Below are 21,149 nucleotides of genomic sequence, written 5' to 3' on the forward strand. Positions count from 1 at the left end.
AAAAAAATAACCTAACACTTGGAACAATTATTGATTCGGCGCATTATTATTTAGGATGAACACATAAAATAAACTTGTATATTTAACAAAAATAACTTTCAGGTTTCTATTTCACAATTGTACGTTTGTTACTAGAGTATGGCAGTGAAAGGTACACACAGATTGATATCTGCATATACTCGGTTGGGTTACATTAGGTTAGGTTTTGTTAGGTCGTGATTTTATTTCATTTTTCGTGTTTCCCTTCATTTTACTTTCAAAATTACTTTAAGTTTTCTCCACGAGCAGGGAAAAAGGAAGAGTTTGGCAGTCACATTCATAATTTGCACTAAAAGGGCTCACTTAACTTCTATGAAAGGGTGAGAACTGGTACGCTCAACGAAGTGTGACATTTGGCGGGAACCGTTGCATTAGAAATCGGTTACTCCAAGAATTGATCTGAACGTTGTTTCCGGAGGGCGGCGGCATCGGGGGGGGGGGGGGGTGGAACTTCAACTTACGATCCCGGAAGATTAGCATTTTTTTGTTCAGTTAGGGGTGGGGTTCGAACGCCTACATGCCTCCATTCGGTATCATTACATGCTGACTACACAACGAAAGTGTACGCGAATTTTTGAAGAGGAACGAAAGTTGTCTTAGGCGAGGTCATTTTTCCAGGAATTTGTCTCGCGTACGTCTGAACCCAGATCCTCTGGGAGGTTAGGTTACGTTGGCATGGCAAAAAAAAAATGTTCATTCCATCCTATGCATTAATATTAGGGGTGTGCGGGATCCCGAAAAGTCGGGACCGGGGGGGGGGATCCTCTCCCGATCCCGACTTCGGGAAATTACTTCCCGACTCCCGACCAGTCGAGAAATACCGAATGGTCATTTTATCGTTAATTCGTTTGCTGCAAAAAGTAACGGTTATGTAACGGTCTGCTGCCAAAAGTAACGATTTCGTAACCGTCTGCTGCCAAAAGTAACGGTTTTGTAACCGTTCCCTGCTAAAACTAACCGTTTCGTAACCGTTTACTGCCAAAAGTAACCGTTTCGTAACAGTTTACTGCCAAAAGTAACCGTTTTGTAACAGTTTACTGACAAAAGTAACCGTTTTGTAACAGTTTACTGACAAAAGTAACCGTTTGTAACAGTTTACTGACAAAAGTAACAGTTTCGTAACCGTTTGCTGCCAAAAGTAACCGTTCCGACCAGGACCTTCCCCACTTGCCTTCTGCTAAATTGTCCACTAGCGGGGACACTTTCACATCACTGCACTGATCGAGCATTCCCTTTCCGAAGGGAAAAGACGCGAGATTTGACATGCATCGGTTGAAACAGAACCTCGGTTTACGTGTCCTCGCCAACGAGTATGCGACATTTCCAATTCTTTATTCTGCGTGTGCACCCCCCCCCCCCCCCGCCCCGGTGCGTTTCGGGCGAAATTGCCAACGGATCAGGGTTGCCGGGCCGGGACTATCCCTTTAGCGAACGCCTCCTTCCACGGCGATGGCATTTTGCAAAAAAATAAAAACGCCCAAAAAACACTCTCCCTGCAGCCGCCGGCACGTATCCTCGCAGAAAACTACCAACGCCGGGTTCTTCGGGGAGCGACGCGGCCGATCCGCCGGGCAGGGCAGCGCTCCCCGCCGGGATTATGGCGGCCGCCGGTAATAAGAACGCACCCTGCAACCCCGCACGCCCCAAAAAACAGAAGAACGTCGCCTTCCCCGATATTCATATATACTAATATACATTCTTCACTTATATTATTATTATTATTTGATGACAGGTATATTTAAAAAAAAAAAAAAAAAAAAAAAAAAAAAAAAAAAAAAAAAAAAAAAAGCGATTCTGCAAAAACTGTGGGTGATTGATTGGATTCGATTCACAAATAAAAGGCCACTATGAACCTTGAAAAAGAAAAAGGATGCCAACAGCACCTGGTGTTCCCAGGCGGTCACCCATCCAAGTACTGACCAGGCCCGACGCTGCTTGACTTCGGTGATCGGACGAGAACCGGTATATTCAGCGTGGTATGGCCGTTGGCGAAAGATACTGCTTTCGGTAAGGTACATATAGTCCAACTTCTCGTTTTCGGGGAAATGTCTCGTCTCGTGGGCACTGCCAAGAACGTGTAGAAGAAACATAACATATAATTATACATTTCATTGTAGTCATAGTGAGAAATGTGCTTTAACACCCTTCGAGAGATGTGTGAACATAAAAGCTACAAGATAGAGAAGAAAATTTAGTGCAGTGAATAAAAGTGAATCTCATGAACAACCTTTTTGATTCCACACTATATACCCAGGACCTAACAACGAAAAAGTGATTGGGCTCGGTTAGTTCGTATGAACTTTCCAGCCTGATCATTACCAGTGCGTAGTTATATATATATATATATATATATATATATATATACTCCAGCCTAGCTATTTCCTATTTTTGTGCTATCTTCGGACAACTTCATCGAGTTCTCGAATACGCGCTATTCCCACAAACCAAAGTAGGCAACGGGCACCTCGACACAAACTATTACATTATTATTATTATTTATCGGCGGAGAGCAGGAAGGGCCGCGCTAACTTTCGGTGCAAATGGCTGCTTTCGAATCGAACCACAGTCCTCATGCGATAGATTTTCGCCTATAAACGAAATTAAAGGCTATACATTGGAAGTAGGCCAGCTTCGTTCAAACACAGGCGTGTGCGACACACGCTACTTCGGAGATTGGCTTGAGAGGCCTGTCGTATGCACAAGGCACCTGATTCTCAGCAAGAGAATAGGGGAAGGATTGAACTTCCATCTCCTCCGTGCAACCGACGCACCTTCTACCTTTTCTCAGAGAAAACTAAGGAAATCACGGGCATATGGAGGTCGCGCGTACACCTACGGTGAGTTTGACACGAAGGAAGCGAGGAACGTGGAAGTCGTGGGGACGGACTGCGGCACTTCACGGCTACTTCAAAGTTTCCGGAACGTACCCAACAACGAGGGATGCTGGTGCTCTCTAGCTCAGCACTGAAAAAATTAATCTTGGAAAGAGGAGGAAACACACTTACCGTTGTGGCAACTACAAACTTCAGTTTGCTTCGGCCCGCCTGAGAGCTGCTCTCGCTCCGGTCCGCGCTCCGAGAGAAAAGGGGGTCGAAACCAAGCGCGGGGATTCATTTTCGTTCCGAAAAGAGCGTAGATATGGCAGATACGGCATCAGCTCCCTCAGCCCCGACGGCGGCTTCGCCCAAGAAGTCCTCGAAGGCGAAAAAGCCGAGAACGGCTCCTTCCCATCCCAGGACATCCGAGATGGTGAACAACGCTATCAAGAACTTGAAGGAGCGCGGAGGCTCTTCCCTGCAGGCCATCAAGAAGTACATCACCCAGAACTACAAGGTCGACGCCGAGAAGCTCGCGCCCTTCATCAAGAAGTACCTGAGGAGCGCCGTGGCATCAGGTTCTTTGGTGCAAACCAAAGGAAAGGGTGCCTCCGGATCTTTCAAGCTCAGCGCTTCGTCGCTGAAGGAGAAACCGGAAAGCGGGGCTGTTTCCAAGACCAAACGCTCGGCTCCCAAGGAGAAGAAACCGGCAAAGAAAGCTGCCCCGGCCAAGCGACCGAAGAAGACCGGCGAAAAGAAGAAGGCACCTGTTGCAAAGCCAAAGAAGTCTCCATCGAAAGTGAAAAAGGCAAAGACGCCCAAGAAACCAAAGGCGCCAAAGCCAAAGAAGGCTGCCAAGCCCAAGGCAGCAAAGAAGGCTGCACCAAAAAAGAAGTAAAATGGTTGAGCACGCAAGCGCTCCCCATAAAAAGGTCCTTCTGAGGACCATCAAAATTCTCCTGGAAGGAGCGAATTTGCACGATCACTCAATCTTATAACTTTTCTTTTCATCGGACACGGTGTCATCCTTTCCCTTCCATCCATGCATTTTTTTTTTAAAAAAAAATGTAAACCATGAAAGCAATACACTAGTCACATTATGTAGTCATAATTTGTTTGACTTCGTTTCCATCGATTCTATGAAATGAACTGCGAGTAAGAAACCGCTAACTGATATTAGATTTAAAGATTTAGCGAGAGCTTTTGACCCATATATTATTAAAACTGAATATTCATGAAATATCGCCCAATTGCTTCGGCGTTATTATTTTAAATAACTTTTGGATAAACGCGAGGATAGGGATGGAATTGACAATAATAATAACAATAAAGAGAGATACGACCAAAACGTACTTTCCAAGTAGGATTTGTGGTCCTCAAAAGGACCGATTGTTTGCCAAGGGCAGCGGGATGCGCTTAAGCACGCTCTCCACGAATGCGGCGGGCGAGCTGGATGTCCTTTGGCATGATAGTGACACGCTTAGCGTGGATGGCACACAAGTTGGTATCTTCGAAGAGACCGACGAGGTAAGCCTCGCTGGCCTCCTGGAGAGCCATGACTGCGGAACTCTGGAAGCGCAAGTCGGTCTTGAAATCTTGAGCGATCTCGCGGACGAGACGCTGGAAAGGAAGCTTCCTGATGAGCAACTCGGTGCTCTTCTGGTAGCGACGGATTTCTCGAAGAGCCACGGTACCTGGCCTGTACCTATGGGGCTTCTTCACTCCTCCGGTGGCGGGAGCGCTCTTCCTAGCTGCCTTTGTGGCGAGCTGCTTCCTTGGGGCCTTGCCTCCGGTGGATTTTCGTGCAGTTTGCTTAGTCCGGGCCATTGTCGCGTGCTTGTCCTAAGCGTTTCCGTTTCAAACAATCGCGCCAACCAAAAATCATGCCTTTATATGCTTTGCCCTGAAAGGTGCCGTGCATGCTCCTGATTCGTGAAATCAAACCGAAAAGCGGATTTCCCATTGGCTCCCGCCATTCTGCCCCCCTCTGTCGAAGGCGTACAAAACTGAGCCGGCTCGCCGGGAAGGCTTCATTCTCATCTTTCGAATCCACGTACGTGCACTGCAGAAATGACAGGCAGAGGTAAAGGAGGAAAGGGACTCGGCAAAGGAGGTGCCAAGCGCCACCGTAAAGTTCTCCGAGACAACATCCAGGGTATCACCAAGCCCGCCATCCGCCGTCTTGCCCGGCGAGGAGGTGTGAAGCGAATCTCCGGTCTCATCTACGAAGAGACACGCGGCGTCCTCAAGGTGTTCTTGGAGAACGTTATCCGCGATGCCGTCACCTACACGGAGCATGCCAAGAGGAAAACCGTAACCGCCATGGACGTCGTGTACGCACTCAAACGTCAAGGCAGAACCTTGTACGGTTTCGGAGGTTAAGGGCTCTAGTTTGCCTGTCCTCCATCTTGAAAAATCGGCCCTTCTAAGGGCCACAAATCTTTTCTTTGAGGAAGGAAATGTCAGCTTTCAACTTTCCCCGAACCTGATCCCAGCCTCGATTCGAACGATTTCTCTCGTCTCGAGTTCATAATGACATAACAATGATTGAAATAATTGAGAATTCAACAAAAAATATTCACGTGAGGACTCTCAGCATTCGCTACATGCCTAGCCACCCCTCGTTGCTTCTTCGTTCGCCGTTTAGCAAAGCAAAATGAATTTATGTGAAATTCAGATGGCTTCTGTCAAATTATAACATCAATTAATATAACTCAGGCGAACATATATATTTTATTATTATTATTATTTTCAGTGCAACTTGACTCCACCGAAAACAAAACACACGTCATAATCTCTATGCTATCAAAATTTACAAGATGTATACGTACAGGTAAGCCACTATTCTCTGACATTATCGGAAATAGGCAAAAAAAAACATTGAATCAACACAGGATTTGCATGCCAAGTTACATGGATTGTCAGTCCTGATTAGCTTATCGACTTCAAACTTGAAAACTTAAAAAAATAGAGTAGACAATGACCCTTTCCTAAGGTAATTGGTGGCCCTTACAAGGGCCGATTTGCTACAAGCTGAGGGGGTGGGGTGTCAGCTTAAGCTTTCTTCTCGGTTTTCTTGGGAAGAAGGACCGCCTGGATGTTGGGCAGCACGCCACCCTGGGCGATCGTGACCCCAGAAAGGAGCTTGTTCAACTCCTCGTCGTTTCTGATGGCCAACTGCAAGTGACGGGGGATGATCCTGGTCTTCTTGTTATCGCGAGCAGCATTGCCGGCCAACTCCAAGACTTCAGCGGCCAAATATTCCATGACGGCGGCCAGGTAAACCGGTGCACCGGCACCGACACGTTCGGCATAATTGCCCTTTCGCAAAAGTCGGTGGATTCTGCCGACGGGGAACTGAAGTCCGGCTCGGCTGGAGCGAGACTTGCTCTTTCCCTTCACTTTTCCTCCCTTTCCGCGTCCAGACATGATGATCTCTTGCTATCGATACAACGTGAAAACACAAATTTTTGCCAGCCAGTTTGGTGGTTTTGTTAAGTAGTGTTGAATCGCCGCGAATGAGAGCGTCCGGGAGACACGTCTCGAAGCGCCATTGGTCCGTCTGATATCAACCGTCCTTTCTTAAAAGGAATCGACGGTTTGGGCGCACATCGAGTCTGTCTGCAACATGCCGCCAAAGACAAGTGGAAAAGCCGCCAAAAAGGCCGGAAAGGCCCAGAAGAACATCTCCAAGGGAGACAAAAAGAAGAAGCGGAGGAGGAAGGAGAGCTACGCAATTTACATCTACAAGGTGTTGAAGCAAGTTCACCCTGACACCGGCATCTCCAGCAAGGCGATGAGCATCATGAACAGCTTCGTCAACGACATCTTCGAGCGCATTGCCGCCGAAGCTTCCAGGCTCGCTCATTACAACAAGCGATCGACCATCACCAGCAGGGAGATCCAAACGGCCGTCCGGCTGCTCCTCCCCGGTGAACTGGCCAAGCACGCCGTCAGTGAAGGCACCAAGGCCGTGACTAAGTACACCAGCTCAAAGTAAACTCAAGGAAATAGTTACCTTGCCGAAAAAGGCCCTTTTTAGGGCCAAAAATTGAATCTTGGAATTGGACGAACTTGTCTACCACCCCTCCGAAACGTACACTTACATAACCTAACGATATCTCAGCCTGCAAGCGAAAAGATTTTTGACCTTACGTATAAAAAAAAAAATGCTTTTAAGGTACGAATGAATGTTAATGTCAACCAGCACGTAATTTACAAAAATAGGACTTTTAGAGTTACATTTGGACAAAATGCCTCTGCAAAAAAATAACCTAACACTTGGAACAATTATTGATTCGGCGCATTATTATTTAGGATGAACACATAAAATAAACTTGTATATTTAACAAAAATAACTTTCAGGTTTCTATTTCACAATTGTACGTTTGTTACTAGAGTATGGCAGTGAAAGGTACACACAGATTGATATCTGCATATACTCGGTTGGGTTACATTAGGTTAGGTTTTGTTAGGTCGTGATTTTATTTCATTTTTCGTGTTTCCCTTCATTTTACTTTCAAAATTACTTTAAGTTTTCTCCACGAGCAGGGAAAAAGGAAGAGTTTGGCAGTCACATTCATAATTTGCACTAAAAGGGCTCACTTAACTTCTATGAAAGGGTGAGAACTGGTACGCTCAACGAAGTGTGACATTTGGCGGGAACCGTTGCATTAGAAATCGGTTACTCCAAGAATTGATCTGAACGTTGTTTCCGGAGGGCGGCGGCATCGGGGGGGGGGGGGGGTGGAACTTCAACTTACGATCCCGGAAGATTAGCATTTTTTTGTTCAGTTAGGGGTGGGGTTCGAACGCCTACATGCCTCCATTCGGTATCATTACATGCTGACTACACAACGAAAGTGTACGCGAATTTTTGAAGAGGAACGAAAGTTGTCTTAGGCGAGGTCATTTTTCCAGGAATTTGTCTCGCGTACGTCTGAACCCAGATCCTCTGGGAGGTTAGGTTACGTTGGCATGGCAAAAAAAAAATGTTCATTCCATCCTATGCATTAATATTAGGGGTGTGCGGGATCCCGAAAAGTCGGGACCGGGGGGGGGGATCCTCTCCCGATCCCGACTTCGGGAAATTACTTCCCGACTCCCGACCAGTCGAGAAATACCGAATGGTCATTTTATCGTTAATTCGTTTGCTGCAAAAAGTAACGGTTATGTAACGGTCTGCTGCCAAAAGTAACGATTTCGTAACCGTCTGCTGCCAAAAGTAACGGTTTTGTAACCGTTCCCTGCTAAAACTAACCGTTTCGTAACCGTTTACTGCCAAAAGTAACCGTTTCGTAACAGTTTACTGCCAAAAGTAACCGTTTTGTAACAGTTTACTGACAAAAGTAACCGTTTTGTAACAGTTTACTGACAAAAGTAACCGTTTGTAACAGTTTACTGACAAAAGTAACAGTTTCGTAACCGTTTGCTGCCAAAAGTAACCGTTCCGACCAGGACCTTCCCCACTTGCCTTCTGCTAAATTGTCCACTAGCGGGGACACTTTCACATCACTGCACTGATCGAGCATTCCCTTTCCGAAGGGAAAAGACGCGAGATTTGACATGCATCGGTTGAAACAGAACCTCGGTTTACGTGTCCTCGCCAACGAGTATGCGACATTTCCAATTCTTTATTCTGCGTGTGCACCCCCCCCCCCCCCCGCCCCGGTGCGTTTCGGGCGAAATTGCCAACGGATCAGGGTTGCCGGGCCGGGACTATCCCTTTAGCGAACGCCTCCTTCCACGGCGATGGCATTTTGCAAAAAAATAAAAACGCCCAAAAAACACTCTCCCTGCAGCCGCCGGCACGTATCCTCGCAGAAAACTACCAACGCCGGGTTCTTCGGGGAGCGACGCGGCCGATCCGCCGGGCAGGGCAGCGCTCCCCGCCGGGATTATGGCGGCCGCCGGTAATAAGAACGCACCCTGCAACCCCGCACGCCCCAAAAAACAGAAGAACGTCGCCTTCCCCGATATTCATATATACTAATATACATTCTTCACTTATATTATTATTATTATTTGATGACAGGTATATTTAAAAAAAAAAAAAAAAAAAAAAAAAAAAAAAAAAAAAAAAAAAAAAAGCGATTCTGCAAAAACTGTGGGTGATTGATTGGATTCGATTCACAAATAAAAGGCCACTATGAACCTTGAAAAAGAAAAAGGATGCCAACAGCACCTGGTGTTCCCAGGCGGTCACCCATCCAAGTACTGACCAGGCCCGACGCTGCTTGACTTCGGTGATCGGACGAGAACCGGTATATTCAGCGTGGTATGGCCGTTGGCGAAAGATACTGCTTTCGGTAAGGTACATATAGTCCAACTTCTCGTTTTCGGGGAAATGTCTCGTCTCGTGGGCACTGCCAAGAACGTGTAGAAGAAACATAACATATAATTATACATTTCATTGTAGTCATAGTGAGAAATGTGCTTTAACACCCTTCGAGAGATGTGTGAACATAAAAGCTACAAGATAGAGAAGAAAATTTAGTGCAGTGAATAAAAGTGAATCTCATGAACAACCTTTTTGATTCCACACTATATACCCAGGACCTAACAACGAAAAAGTGATTGGGCTCGGTTAGTTCGTATGAACTTTCCAGCCTGATCATTACCAGTGCGTAGTTATATATATATATATATATATATATATATATACTCCAGCCTAGCTATTTCCTATTTTTGTGCTATCTTCGGACAACTTCATCGAGTTCTCGAATACGCGCTATTCCCACAAACCAAAGTAGGCAACGGGCACCTCGACACAAACTATTACATTATTATTATTATTTATCGGCGGAGAGCAGGAAGGGCCGCGCTAACTTTCGGTGCAAATGGCTGCTTTCGAATCGAACCACAGTCCTCATGCGATAGATTTTCGCCTATAAACGAAATTAAAGGCTATACATTGGAAGTAGGCCAGCTTCGTTCAAACACAGGCGTGTGCGACACACGCTACTTCGGAGATTGGCTTGAGAGGCCTGTCGTATGCACAAGGCACCTGATTCTCAGCAAGAGAATAGGGGAAGGATTGAACTTCCATCTCCTCCGTGCAACCGACGCACCTTCTACCTTTTCTCAGAGAAAACTAAGGAAATCACGGGCATATGGAGGTCGCGCGTACACCTACGGTGAGTTTGACACGAAGGAAGCGAGGAACGTGGAAGTCGTGGGGACGGACTGCGGCACTTCACGGCTACTTCAAAGTTTCCGGAACGTACCCAACAACGAGGGATGCTGGTGCTCTCTAGCTCAGCACTGAAAAAATTAATCTTGGAAAGAGGAGGAAACACACTTACCGTTGTGGCAACTACAAACTTCAGTTTGCTTCGGCCCGCCTGAGAGCTGCTCTCGCTCCGGTCCGCGCTCCGAGAGAAAAGGGGGTCGAAACCAAGCGCGGGGATTCATTTTCGTTCCGAAAAGAGCGTAGATATGGCAGATACGGCATCAGCTCCCTCAGCCCCGACGGCGGCTTCGCCCAAGAAGTCCTCGAAGGCGAAAAAGCCGAGAACGGCTCCTTCCCATCCCAGGACATCCGAGATGGTGAACAACGCTATCAAGAACTTGAAGGAGCGCGGAGGCTCTTCCCTGCAGGCCATCAAGAAGTACATCACCCAGAACTACAAGGTCGACGCCGAGAAGCTCGCGCCCTTCATCAAGAAGTACCTGAGGAGCGCCGTGGCATCAGGTTCTTTGGTGCAAACCAAAGGAAAGGGTGCCTCCGGATCTTTCAAGCTCAGCGCTTCGTCGCTGAAGGAGAAACCGGAAAGCGGGGCTGTTTCCAAGACCAAACGCTCGGCTCCCAAGGAGAAGAAACCGGCAAAGAAAGCTGCCCCGGCCAAGCGACCGAAGAAGACCGGCGAAAAGAAGAAGGCACCTGTTGCAAAGCCAAAGAAGTCTCCATCGAAAGTGAAAAAGGCAAAGACGCCCAAGAAACCAAAGGCGCCAAAGCCAAAGAAGGCTGCCAAGCCCAAGGCAGCAAAGAAGGCTGCACCAAAAAAGAAGTAAAATGGTTGAGCACGCAAGCGCTCCCCATAAAAAGGTCCTTCTGAGGACCATCAAAATTCTCCTGGAAGGAGCGAATTTGCACGATCACTCAATCTTATAACTTTTCTTTTCATCGGACACGGTGTCATCCTTTCCCTTCCATCCATGCATTTTTTTTTTAAAAAAAAATGTAAACCATGAAAGCAATACACTAGTCACATTATGTAGTCATAATTTGTTTGACTTCGTTTCCATCGATTCTATGAAATGAACTGCGAGTAAGAAACCGCTAACTGATATTAGATTTAAAGATTTAGCGAGAGCTTTTGACCCATATATTATTAAAACTGAATATTCATGAAATATCGCCCAATTGCTTCGGCGTTATTATTTTAAATAACTTTTGGATAAACGCGAGGATAGGGATGGAATTGACAATAATAATAACAATAAAGAGAGATACGACCAAAACGTACTTTCCAAGTAGGATTTGTGGTCCTCAAAAGGACCGATTGTTTGCCAAGGGCAGCGGGATGCGCTTAAGCACGCTCTCCACGAATGCGGCGGGCGAGCTGGATGTCCTTTGGCATGATAGTGACACGCTTAGCGTGGATGGCACACAAGTTGGTATCTTCGAAGAGACCGACGAGGTAAGCCTCGCTGGCCTCCTGGAGAGCCATGACTGCGGAACTCTGGAAGCGCAAGTCGGTCTTGAAATCTTGAGCGATCTCGCGGACGAGACGCTGGAAAGGAAGCTTCCTGATGAGCAACTCGGTGCTCTTCTGGTAGCGACGGATTTCTCGAAGAGCCACGGTACCTGGCCTGTACCTATGGGGCTTCTTCACTCCTCCGGTGGCGGGAGCGCTCTTCCTAGCTGCCTTTGTGGCGAGCTGCTTCCTTGGGGCCTTGCCTCCGGTGGATTTTCGTGCAGTTTGCTTAGTCCGGGCCATTGTCGCGTGCTTGTCCTAAGCGTTTCCGTTTCAAACAATCGCGCCAACCAAAAATCATGCCTTTATATGCTTTGCCCTGAAAGGTGCCGTGCATGCTCCTGATTCGTGAAATCAAACCGAAAAGCGGATTTCCCATTGGCTCCCGCCATTCTGCCCCCCTCTGTCGAAGGCGTACAAAACTGAGCCGGCTCGCCGGGAAGGCTTCATTCTCATCTTTCGAATCCACGTACGTGCACTGCAGAAATGACAGGCAGAGGTAAAGGAGGAAAGGGACTCGGCAAAGGAGGTGCCAAGCGCCACCGTAAAGTTCTCCGAGACAACATCCAGGGTATCACCAAGCCCGCCATCCGCCGTCTTGCCCGGCGAGGAGGTGTGAAGCGAATCTCCGGTCTCATCTACGAAGAGACACGCGGCGTCCTCAAGGTGTTCTTGGAGAACGTTATCCGCGATGCCGTCACCTACACGGAGCATGCCAAGAGGAAAACCGTAACCGCCATGGACGTCGTGTACGCACTCAAACGTCAAGGCAGAACCTTGTACGGTTTCGGAGGTTAAGGGCTCTAGTTTGCCTGTCCTCCATCTTGAAAAATCGGCCCTTCTAAGGGCCACAAATCTTTTCTTTGAGGAAGGAAATGTCAGCTTTCAACTTTCCCCGAACCTGATCCCAGCCTCGATTCGAACGATTTCTCTCGTCTCGAGTTCATAATGACATAACAATGATTGAAATAATTGAGAATTCAACAAAAAATATTCACGTGAGGACTCTCAGCATTCGCTACATGCCTAGCCACCCCTCGTTGCTTCTTCGTTCGCCGTTTAGCAAAGCAAAATGAATTTATGTGAAATTCAGATGGCTTCTGTCAAATTATAACATCAATTAATATAACTCAGGCGAACATATATATTTTATTATTATTATTATTTTCAGTGCAACTTGACTCCACCGAAAACAAAACACACGTCATAATCTCTATGCTATCAAAATTTACAAGATGTATACGTACAGGTAAGCCACTATTCTCTGACATTATCGGAAATAGGCAAAAAAAAACATTGAATCAACACAGGATTTGCATGCCAAGTTACATGGATTGTCAGTCCTGATTAGCTTATCGACTTCAAACTTGAAAACTTAAAAAAATAGAGTAGACAATGACCCTTTCCTAAGGTAATTGGTGGCCCTTACAAGGGCCGATTTGCTACAAGCTGAGGGGGTGGGGTGTCAGCTTAAGCTTTCTTCTCGGTTTTCTTGGGAAGAAGGACCGCCTGGATGTTGGGCAGCACGCCACCCTGGGCGATCGTGACCCCAGAAAGGAGCTTGTTCAACTCCTCGTCGTTTCTGATGGCCAACTGCAAGTGACGGGGGATGATCCTGGTCTTCTTGTTATCGCGAGCAGCATTGCCGGCCAACTCCAAGACTTCAGCGGCCAAATATTCCATGACGGCGGCCAGGTAAACCGGTGCACCGGCACCGACACGTTCGGCATAATTGCCCTTTCGCAAAAGTCGGTGGATTCTGCCGACGGGGAACTGAAGTCCGGCTCGGCTGGAGCGAGACTTGCTCTTTCCCTTCACTTTTCCTCCCTTTCCGCGTCCAGACATGATGATCTCTTGCTATCGATACAACGTGAAAACACAAATTTTTGCCAGCCAGTTTGGTGGTTTTGTTAAGTAGTGTTGAATCGCCGCGAATGAGAGCGTCCGGGAGACACGTCTCGAAGCGCCATTGGTCCGTCTGATATCAACCGTCCTTTCTTAAAAGGAATCGACGGTTTGGGCGCACATCGAGTCTGTCTGCAACATGCCGCCAAAGACAAGTGGAAAAGCCGCCAAAAAGGCCGGAAAGGCCCAGAAGAACATCTCCAAGGGAGACAAAAAGAAGAAGCGGAGGAGGAAGGAGAGCTACGCAATTTACATCTACAAGGTGTTGAAGCAAGTTCACCCTGACACCGGCATCTCCAGCAAGGCGATGAGCATCATGAACAGCTTCGTCAACGACATCTTCGAGCGCATTGCCGCCGAAGCTTCCAGGCTCGCTCATTACAACAAGCGATCGACCATCACCAGCAGGGAGATCCAAACGGCCGTCCGGCTGCTCCTCCCCGGTGAACTGGCCAAGCACGCCGTCAGTGAAGGCACCAAGGCCGTGACTAAGTACACCAGCTCAAAGTAAACTCAAGGAAATAGTTACCTTGCCGAAAAAGGCCCTTTTTAGGGCCAAAAATTGAATCTTGGAATTGGACGAACTTGTCTACCACCCCTCCGAAACGTACACTTACATAACCTAACGATATCTCAGCCTGCAAGCGAAAAGATTTTTGACCTTACGTATAAAAAAAAAAATGCTTTTAAGGTACGAATGAATGTTAATGTCAACCAGCACGTAATTTACAAAAATAGGACTTTTAGAGTTACATTTGGACAAAATGCCTCTGCAAAAAAATAACCTAACACTTGGAACAATTATTGATTCGGCGCATTATTATTTAGGATGAACACATAAAATAAACTTGTATATTTAACAAAAATAACTTTCAGGTTTCTATTTCACAATTGTACGTTTGTTACTAGAGTATGGCAGTGAAAGGTACACACAGATTGATATCTGCATATACTCGGTTGGGTTACATTAGGTTAGGTTTTGTTAGGTCGTGATTTTATTTCATTTTTCGTGTTTCCCTTCATTTTACTTTCAAAATTACTTTAAGTTTTCTCCACGAGCAGGGAAAAAGGAAGAGTTTGGCAGTCACATTCATAATTTGCACTAAAAGGGCTCACTTAACTTCTATGAAAGGGTGAGAACTGGTACGCTCAACGAAGTGTGACATTTGGCGGGAACCGTTGCATTAGAAATCGGTTACTCCAAGAATTGATCTGAACGTTGTTTCCGGAGGGCGGCGGCATCGGGGGGGGGGGGGGGTGGAACTTCAACTTACGATCCCGGAAGATTAGCATTTTTTTGTTCAGTTAGGGGTGGGGTTCGAACGCCTACATGCCTCCATTCGGTATCATTACATGCTGACTACACAACGAAAGTGTACGCGAATTTTTGAAGAGGAACGAAAGTTGTCTTAGGCGAGGTCATTTTTCCAGGAATTTGTCTCGCGTACGTCTGAACCCAGATCCTCTGGGAGGTTAGGTTACGTTGGCATGGCAAAAAAAAAATGTTCATTCCATCCTATGCATTAATATTAGGGGTGTGCGGGATCCCGAAAAGTCGGGACCGGGGGGGGGGATCCTCTCCCGATCCCGACTTCGGGAAATTACTTCCCGACTCCCGACCAGTCGAGAAATACCGAATGGTCATTTTATCGTTAATTCGTTTGCTGCAAAAAGTAACGGTTATGTAACGGTCTGCTGCCAAAAGTAACGATTTCGTAACCGTCTGCTGCCAAAAGTAACGGTTTTGTAACCGTTCCCTGCTAAAACTAACCGTTTCGTAACCGTTTACTGCCAAAAGTAACCGTTTCGTAACAGTTTACTGCCAAAAGTAACCGTTTTGTAACAGTTTACTGACAAAAGTAACCGTTTTGTAACAGTTTACTGACAAAAGTAACCGTTTGTAACAGTTTACTGACAAAAGTAACAGTTTCGTAACCGTTTGCTGCCAAAAGTAACCGTTCCGACCAGGACCTTCCCCACTTGCCTTCTGCTAAATTGTCCACTAGCGGGGACACTTTCACATCACTGCACTGATCGAGCATTCCCTTTCCGAAGGGAAAAGACGCGAGATTTGACATGCATCGGTTGAAACAGAACCTCGGTTTACGTGTCCTCGCCAACGAGTATGCGACATTTCCAATTCTTTATTCTGCGTGTGCACCCCCCCCCCCCCCCGCCCCGGTGCGTTTCGGGCGAAATTGCCAACGGATCAGGGTTGCCGGGCCGGGACTATCCCTTTAGCGAACGCCTCCTTCCACGGCGATGGCATTTTGCAAAAAAATAAAAACGCCCAAAAAACACTCTCCCTGCAGCCGCCGGCACGTATCCTCGCAGAAAACTACCAACGCCGGGTTCTTCGGGGAGCGACGCGGCCGATCCGCCGGGCAGGGCAGCGCTCCCCGCCGGGATTATGGCGGCCGCCGGTAATAAGAACGCACCCTGCAACCCCGCACGCCCCAAAAAACAGAAGAACGTCGCCTTCCCCGATATTCATATATACTAATATACATTCTTCACTTATATTATTATTATTATTTGATGACAGGTATATTTAAAAAAAAAAAAAAAAAAAAAAAAAAAAAAAAAAAAAAAAAAAAAAAGCGATTCTGCAAAAACTGTGGGTGATTGATTGGATTCGATTCACAAATAAAAGGCCACTATGAACCTTGAAAAAGAAAAAGGATGCCAACAGCACCTGGTGTTCCCAGGCGGTCACCCATCCAAGTACTGACCAGGCCCGACGCTGCTTGACTTCGGTGATCGGACGAGAACCGGTATATTCAGCGTGGTATGGCCGTTGGCGAAAGATACTGCTTTCGGTAAGGTACATATAGTCCAACTTCTCGTTTTCGGGGAAATGTCTCGTCTCGTGGGCACTGCCAAGAACGTGTAGAAGAAACATAACATATAATTATACATTTCATTGTAGTCATAGTGAGAAATGTGCTTTAACACCCTTCGAGAGATGTGTGAACATAAAAGCTACAAGATAGAGAAGAAAATTTAGTGCAGTGAATAAAAGTGAATCTCATGAACAACCTTTTTGATTCCACACTATATACCCAGGACCTAACAACGAAAAAGTGATTGGGCTCGGTTAGTTCGTATGAACTTTCCAGCCTGATCATTACCAGTGCGTAGTTATATATATATATATATATATATATATATATATACTCCAGCCTAGCTATTTCCTATTTTTGTGCTATCTTCGGACAACTTCATCGAGTTCTCGAATACGCGCTATTCCCACAAACCAAAGTAGGCAACGGGCACCTCGACACAAACTATTACATTATTATTATTATTTATCGGCGGAGAGCAGGAAGGGCCGCGCTAACTTTCGGTGCAAATGGCTGCTTTCGAATCGAACCACAGTCCTCATGCGATAGATTTTCGCCTATAAACGAAATTAAAGGCTATACATTGGAAGTAGGCCAGCTTCGTTCAAACACAGGCGTGTGCGACACACGCTACTTCGGAGATTGGCTTGAGAGGCCTGTCGTATGCACAAGGCACCTGATTCTCAGCAAGAGAATAGGGGAAGGATTGAACTTCCATCTCCTCCGTGCAACCGACGCACCTTCTACCTTTTCTCAGAGAAAACTAAGGAAATCACGGGCATATGGAGGTCGCGCGTACACCTACGGTGAGTTTGACACGAAGGAAGCGAGGAACGTGGAAGTCGTGGGGACGGACTGCGGCACTTCACGGCTACTTCAAAGTTTCCGGAACGTACCCAACAACGAGGGATGCTGGTGCTCTCTAGCTCAGCACTGAAAAAATTAATCTTGGAAAGAGGAGGAAACACACTTACCGTTGTGGCAACTACAAACTTCAGTTTGCTTCGGCCCGCCTGAGAGCTGCTCTCGCTCCGGTCCGCGCTCCGAGAGAAAAGGGGGTCGAAACCAAGCGCGGGGATTCATTTTCGTTCCGAAAAGAGCGTAGATATGGCAGATACGGCATCAGCTCCCTCAGCCCCGACGGCGGCTTCGCCCAAGAAGTCCTCGAAGGCGAAAAAGCCGAGAACGGCTCCTTCCCATCCCAGGACATCCGAGATGGTGAACAACGCTATCAAGAACTTGAAGGAGCGCGGAGGCTCTTCCCTGCAGGCCATCAAGAAGTACATCACCCAGAACTACAAGGTCGACGCCGAGAAGCTCGCGCCCTTCATCAAGAAGTACCTGAGGAGCGCCGTGGCATCAGGTTCTTTGGTGCAAACCAAAGGAAAGGGTGCCTCCGGATCTTTCAAGCTCAGCGCTTCGTCGCTGAAGGAGAAACCGGAAAGCGGGGCTGTTTCCAAGACCAAACGCTCGGCTCCCAAGGAGAAGAAACCGGCAAAGAAAGCTGCCCCGGCCAAGCGACCGAAGAAGACCGGCGAAAAGAAGAAGGCACCTGTTGCAAAGCCAAAGAAGTCTCCATCGAAAGTGAAAAAGGCAAAGACGCCCAAGAAACCAAAGGCGCCAAAGCCAAAGAAGGCTGCCAAGCCCAAGGCAGCAAAGAAGGCTGCACCAAAAAAGAAGTAAAATGGTTGAGCACGCAAGCGCTCCCCATAAAAAGGTCCTTCTGAGGACCATCAAAATTCTCCTGGAAGGAGCGAATTTGCACGATCACTCAATCTTATAACTTTTCTTTTCATCGGACACGGTGTCATCCTTTCCCTTCCATCCATGCATTTTTTTTTTAAAAAAAAATGTAAACCATGAAAGCAATACACTAGTCACATTATGTAGTCATAATTTGTTTGACTTCGTTTCCATCGATTCTATGAAATGAACTGCGAGTAAGAAACCGCTAACTGATATTAGATTTAAAGATTTAGCGAGAGCTTTTGACCCATATATTATTAAAACTGAATATTCATGAAATATCGCCCAATTGCTTCGGCGTTATTATTTTAAATAACTTTTGGATAAACGCGAGGATAGGGATGGAATTGACAATAATAATAACAATAAAGAGAGATACGACCAAAACGTACTTTCCAAGTAGGATTTGTGGTCCTCAAAAGGACCGATTGTTTGCCAAGGGCAGCGGGATGCGCTTAAGCACGCTCTCCACGAATGCGGCGGGCGAGCTGGATGTCCTTTGGCATGATAGTGACACGCTTAGCGTGGATGGCACACAAGTTGGTATCTTCGAAGAGACCGACGAGGTAAGCCTCGCTGGCCTCCTGGAGAGCCATGACTGCGGAACTCTGGAAGCGCAAGTCGGTCTTGAAATCTTGAGCGATCTCGCGGACGAGACGCTGGAAAGGAAGCTTCCTGATGAGCAACTCGGTGCTCTTCTGGTAGCGACGGATTTCTCGAAGAGCCACGGTACCTGGCCTGTACCTATGGGGCTTCTTCACTCCTCCGGTGGCGGGAGCGCTCTTCCTAGCTGCCTTTGTGGCGAGCTGCTTCCTTGGGGCCTTGCCTCCGGTGGATTTTCGTGCAGTTTGCTTAGTCCGGGCCATTGTCGCGTGCTTGTCCTAAGCGTTTCCGTTTCAAACAATCGCGCCAACCAAAAATCATGCCTTTATATGCTTTGCCCTGAAAGGTGCCGTGCATGCTCCTGATTCGTGAAATCAAACCGAAAAGCGGATTTCCCATTGGCTCCCGCCATTCTGCCCCCCTCTGTCGAAGGCGTACAAAACTGAGCCGGCTCGCCGGGAAGGCTTCATTCTCATCTTTCGAATCCACGTACGTGCACTGCAGAAATGACAGGCAGAGGTAAAGGAGGAAAGGGACTCGGCAAAGGAGGTGCCAAGCGCCACCGTAAAGTTCTCCGAGACAACATCCAGGGTATCACCAAGCCCGCCATCCGCCGTCTTGCCCGGCGAGGAGGTGTGAAGCGAATCTCCGGTCTCATCTACGAAGAGACACGCGGCGTCCTCAAGGTGTTCTTGGAGAACGTTATCCGCGATGCCGTCACCTACACGGAGCATGCCAAGAGGAAAACCGTAACCGCCATGGACGTCGTGTACGCACTCAAACGTCAAGGCAGAACCTTGTACGGTTTCGGAGGTTAAGGGCTCTAGTTTGCCTGTCCTCCATCTTGAAAAATCGGCCCTTCTAAGGGCCACAAATCTTTTCTTTGAGGAAGGAAATGTCAGCTTTCAACTTTCCCCGAACCTGATCCCAGCCTCGATTCGAACGATTTCTCTCGTCTCGAGTTCATAATGACATAACAATGATTGAAATAATTGAGAATTCAACAAAAAATATTCACGTGAGGACTCTCAGCATTCGCTACATGCCTAGCCACCCCTCGTTGCTTCTTCGTTCGCCGTTTAGCAAAGCAAAATGAATTTATGTGAAATTCAGATGGCTTCTGTCAAATTATAACATCAATTAATATAACTCAGGCGAACATATATATTTTATTATTATTATTATTTTCAGTGCAACTTGACTCCACCGAAAACAAAACACACGTCATAATCTCTATGCTATCAAAATTTACAAGATGTATACGTACAGGTAAGCCACTATTCTCTGACATTATCGGAAATAGGCAAAAAAAAACATTGAATCAACACAGGATTTGCATGCCAAGTTACATGGATTGTCAGTCCTGATTAGCTTATCGACTTCAAACTTGAAAACTTAAAAAAATAGAGTAGACAATGACCCTTTCCTAAGGTAATTGGTGGCCCTTACAAGGGCCGATTTGCTACAAGCTGAGGGGGTGGGGTGTCAGCTTAAGCTTTCTTCTCGGTTTTCTTGGGAAGAAGGACCGCCTGGATGTTGGGCAGCACGCCACCCTGGGCGATCGTGACCCCAGAAAGGAGCTTGTTCAACTCCTCGTCGTTTCTGATGGCCAACTGCAAGTGACGGGGGATGATCCTGGTCTTCTTGTTATCGCGAGCAGCATTGCCGGCCAACTCCAAGACTTCAGCGGCCAAATATTCCATGACGGCGGCCAGGTAAACCGGTGCACCGGCACCGACACGTTCGGCATAATTGCCCTTTCGCAAAAGTCGGTGGATTCTGCCGACGGGGAACTGAAGTCCGGCTCGGCTGGAGCGAGACTTGCTCTTTCCCTTCACTTTTCCTCCCTTTCCGCGTCCAGACATGATGATCTCTTGCTATCGATACAACGTGAAAACACAAATTTTTGCCAGCCAGTTTGGTGGTTTTGTTAAGTAGTGTTGAATCGCCGCGAATGAGAGCGTCCGGGAGACACGTCTCGAAGCGCCATTGGTCCGTCTGATATCAACCGTCCTTTCTTAAAAGGAATCGACGGTTTGGGCGCACATCGAGTCTGTCTGCAACATGCCGCCAAAGACAAGTGGAAAAGCCGCCAAAAAGGCCGGAAAGGCCCAGAAGAACATCTCCAAGGGAGACAAAAAGAAGAAGCGGAGGAGGAAGGAGAGCTACGCAATTTACATCTACAAGGTGTTGAAGCAAGTTCACCCTGACACCGGCATCTCCAGCAAGGCGATGAGCATCATGAACAGCTTCGTCAACGACATCTTCGAGCGCATTGCCGCCGAAGCTTCCAGGCTCGCTCATTACAACAAGCGATCGACCATCACCAGCAGGGAGATCCAAACGGCCGTCCGGCTGCTCCTCCCCGGTGAACTGGCCAAGCACGCCGTCAGTGAAGGCACCAAGGCCGTGACTAAGTACACCAGCTCAAAGTAAACTCAAGGAAATAGTTACCTTGCCGAAAAAGGCCCTTTTTAGGGCCAAAAATTGAATCTTGG

At 47.2% G+C, this 21,149-nt stretch overlaps 12 protein-coding genes, 3 non-coding genes and 3 pseudogenes across 15 annotated transcripts; 9 read left to right on the plus strand and 9 right to left on the minus strand.

Annotated features, from left to right (window-relative positions):
- Nucleotides 1–1,910: 1,910 nt before the first annotated feature.
- On the minus strand, nt 1,911–2,029 carry LOC145983565 (5S ribosomal RNA). Its single transcript, XR_014441259.1, has one exon. It is a non-coding gene; the product is annotated as a 5S ribosomal RNA (ribosomal RNA).
- Nucleotides 2,030–3,165: 1,136 nt separating this feature from the next.
- On the plus strand, nt 3,166–4,027 carry LOC145983561 (histone H1 pseudogene; annotated as a pseudogene).
- A 219-nt stretch (nt 4,028–4,246) lies between these two features.
- Nucleotides 4,247–4,688, minus strand: LOC145983562 (histone H3). Its single transcript, XM_083116636.1, has one exon. It carries the CDS (start codon nt 4,680–4,682, stop codon nt 4,272–4,274), a length of 411 nt encoding a protein of 136 aa, XP_082972762.1. The 5' UTR covers nt 4,683–4,688; the 3' UTR covers nt 4,247–4,271.
- A 225-nt stretch (nt 4,689–4,913) lies between these two features.
- On the plus strand, nt 4,914–5,237 carry LOC145983558 (histone H4). Its single transcript, XM_083116633.1, has one exon. It carries the CDS (start codon nt 4,926–4,928, stop codon nt 5,235–5,237), a length of 312 nt encoding a protein of 103 aa, XP_082972759.1. The 5' UTR covers nt 4,914–4,925.
- Nucleotides 5,238–5,798: 561 nt separating this feature from the next.
- On the minus strand, nt 5,799–6,303 carry LOC145983556 (histone H2A). Its single transcript, XM_083116631.1, has one exon. It carries the CDS (start codon nt 6,282–6,284, stop codon nt 5,910–5,912), a length of 375 nt encoding a protein of 124 aa, XP_082972757.1. The 5' UTR covers nt 6,285–6,303; the 3' UTR covers nt 5,799–5,909.
- Nucleotides 6,304–6,480: 177 nt separating this feature from the next.
- On the plus strand, nt 6,481–6,986 carry LOC145983557 (histone H2B). Its single transcript, XM_083116632.1, has one exon. It carries the CDS (start codon nt 6,484–6,486, stop codon nt 6,853–6,855), a length of 372 nt encoding a protein of 123 aa, XP_082972758.1. The 5' UTR covers nt 6,481–6,483; the 3' UTR covers nt 6,856–6,986.
- A 2,041-nt stretch (nt 6,987–9,027) lies between these two features.
- Nucleotides 9,028–9,146, minus strand: LOC145983567 (5S ribosomal RNA). The gene has a single exon (XR_014441260.1). It is a non-coding gene; the product is annotated as a 5S ribosomal RNA (ribosomal RNA).
- Nucleotides 9,147–10,280: 1,134 nt separating this feature from the next.
- On the plus strand, nt 10,281–11,142 carry LOC145983559 (histone H1 pseudogene; annotated as a pseudogene).
- A 219-nt stretch (nt 11,143–11,361) lies between these two features.
- LOC145983560 (histone H3) lies at nt 11,362–11,803 on the minus strand. Its single transcript, XM_083116635.1, has one exon. The coding sequence runs from the start codon at nt 11,795–11,797 to the stop codon at nt 11,387–11,389; it is 411 nt and encodes a 136-aa protein (XP_082972761.1). The 5' UTR covers nt 11,798–11,803; the 3' UTR covers nt 11,362–11,386.
- A 225-nt stretch (nt 11,804–12,028) lies between these two features.
- LOC145983552 (histone H4) lies at nt 12,029–12,352 on the plus strand. The gene has a single exon (XM_083116629.1). It carries the CDS (start codon nt 12,041–12,043, stop codon nt 12,350–12,352), a length of 312 nt encoding a protein of 103 aa, XP_082972755.1. The 5' UTR covers nt 12,029–12,040.
- Nucleotides 12,353–12,913: 561 nt separating this feature from the next.
- LOC145983550 (histone H2A) lies at nt 12,914–13,418 on the minus strand. Its single transcript, XM_083116627.1, has one exon. The coding sequence runs from the start codon at nt 13,397–13,399 to the stop codon at nt 13,025–13,027; it is 375 nt and encodes a 124-aa protein (XP_082972753.1). The 5' UTR covers nt 13,400–13,418; the 3' UTR covers nt 12,914–13,024.
- A 177-nt stretch (nt 13,419–13,595) lies between these two features.
- Nucleotides 13,596–14,101, plus strand: LOC145983551 (histone H2B). The gene has a single exon (XM_083116628.1). It carries the CDS (start codon nt 13,599–13,601, stop codon nt 13,968–13,970), a length of 372 nt encoding a protein of 123 aa, XP_082972754.1. The 5' UTR covers nt 13,596–13,598; the 3' UTR covers nt 13,971–14,101.
- A 2,041-nt stretch (nt 14,102–16,142) lies between these two features.
- On the minus strand, nt 16,143–16,261 carry LOC145983568 (5S ribosomal RNA). Its single transcript, XR_014441261.1, has one exon. It is a non-coding gene; the product is annotated as a 5S ribosomal RNA (ribosomal RNA).
- A 1,136-nt stretch (nt 16,262–17,397) lies between these two features.
- Nucleotides 17,398–18,259, plus strand: LOC145983553 (histone H1 pseudogene; annotated as a pseudogene).
- A 219-nt stretch (nt 18,260–18,478) lies between these two features.
- LOC145983554 (histone H3) lies at nt 18,479–18,920 on the minus strand. Its single transcript, XM_083116630.1, has one exon. It carries the CDS (start codon nt 18,912–18,914, stop codon nt 18,504–18,506), a length of 411 nt encoding a protein of 136 aa, XP_082972756.1. The 5' UTR covers nt 18,915–18,920; the 3' UTR covers nt 18,479–18,503.
- A 225-nt stretch (nt 18,921–19,145) lies between these two features.
- LOC145983549 (histone H4) lies at nt 19,146–19,469 on the plus strand. Its single transcript, XM_083116626.1, has one exon. It carries the CDS (start codon nt 19,158–19,160, stop codon nt 19,467–19,469), a length of 312 nt encoding a protein of 103 aa, XP_082972752.1. The 5' UTR covers nt 19,146–19,157.
- Nucleotides 19,470–20,030: 561 nt separating this feature from the next.
- LOC145983563 (histone H2A) lies at nt 20,031–20,535 on the minus strand. The gene has a single exon (XM_083116637.1). It carries the CDS (start codon nt 20,514–20,516, stop codon nt 20,142–20,144), a length of 375 nt encoding a protein of 124 aa, XP_082972763.1. The 5' UTR covers nt 20,517–20,535; the 3' UTR covers nt 20,031–20,141.
- A 177-nt stretch (nt 20,536–20,712) lies between these two features.
- On the plus strand, nt 20,713–21,116 carry LOC145983564 (histone H2B). The gene has a single exon (XM_083116638.1). It carries the CDS (start codon nt 20,716–20,718, stop codon nt 21,085–21,087), a length of 372 nt encoding a protein of 123 aa, XP_082972764.1. The 5' UTR covers nt 20,713–20,715; the 3' UTR covers nt 21,088–21,116.
- Nucleotides 21,117–21,149: the final 33 nt, after the last annotated feature.

This window comes from Lepisma saccharinum, unplaced genomic scaffold (genome assembly GCF_977018435.1).
Source record: "Lepisma saccharinum unplaced genomic scaffold, izLepSacc3.1 HAP1_SCAFFOLD_1248, whole genome shotgun sequence".
NCBI lineage: Eukaryota > Metazoa > Arthropoda > Insecta > Zygentoma > Lepismatidae > Lepisma > Lepisma saccharinum.

Bases quoted from the DNA above. Each gene is read 5' to 3' on its own strand.
- LOC145983564 (XM_083116638.1), top strand. From the start codon at position 20,716: ATGCCGCCAAAGACAAGTGGAAAAGCCGCCAAAAAGGCCGGAAAGGCC.
- LOC145983560 (XM_083116635.1), bottom strand. From the start codon at position 11,797: ATGGCCCGGACTAAGCAAACTGCACGAAAATCCACCGGAGGCAAGGCC.
- LOC145983552 (XM_083116629.1), top strand. From the start codon at position 12,041: ATGACAGGCAGAGGTAAAGGAGGAAAGGGACTCGGCAAAGGAGGTGCC.
- LOC145983563 (XM_083116637.1), bottom strand. From the start codon at position 20,516: ATGTCTGGACGCGGAAAGGGAGGAAAAGTGAAGGGAAAGAGCAAGTCT.
- LOC145983550 (XM_083116627.1), bottom strand. From the start codon at position 13,399: ATGTCTGGACGCGGAAAGGGAGGAAAAGTGAAGGGAAAGAGCAAGTCT.
- LOC145983558 (XM_083116633.1), top strand. From the start codon at position 4,926: ATGACAGGCAGAGGTAAAGGAGGAAAGGGACTCGGCAAAGGAGGTGCC.
- LOC145983562 (XM_083116636.1), bottom strand. From the start codon at position 4,682: ATGGCCCGGACTAAGCAAACTGCACGAAAATCCACCGGAGGCAAGGCC.
- LOC145983556 (XM_083116631.1), bottom strand. From the start codon at position 6,284: ATGTCTGGACGCGGAAAGGGAGGAAAAGTGAAGGGAAAGAGCAAGTCT.
- LOC145983549 (XM_083116626.1), top strand. From the start codon at position 19,158: ATGACAGGCAGAGGTAAAGGAGGAAAGGGACTCGGCAAAGGAGGTGCC.
- LOC145983557 (XM_083116632.1), top strand. From the start codon at position 6,484: ATGCCGCCAAAGACAAGTGGAAAAGCCGCCAAAAAGGCCGGAAAGGCC.
- LOC145983554 (XM_083116630.1), bottom strand. From the start codon at position 18,914: ATGGCCCGGACTAAGCAAACTGCACGAAAATCCACCGGAGGCAAGGCC.
- LOC145983551 (XM_083116628.1), top strand. From the start codon at position 13,599: ATGCCGCCAAAGACAAGTGGAAAAGCCGCCAAAAAGGCCGGAAAGGCC.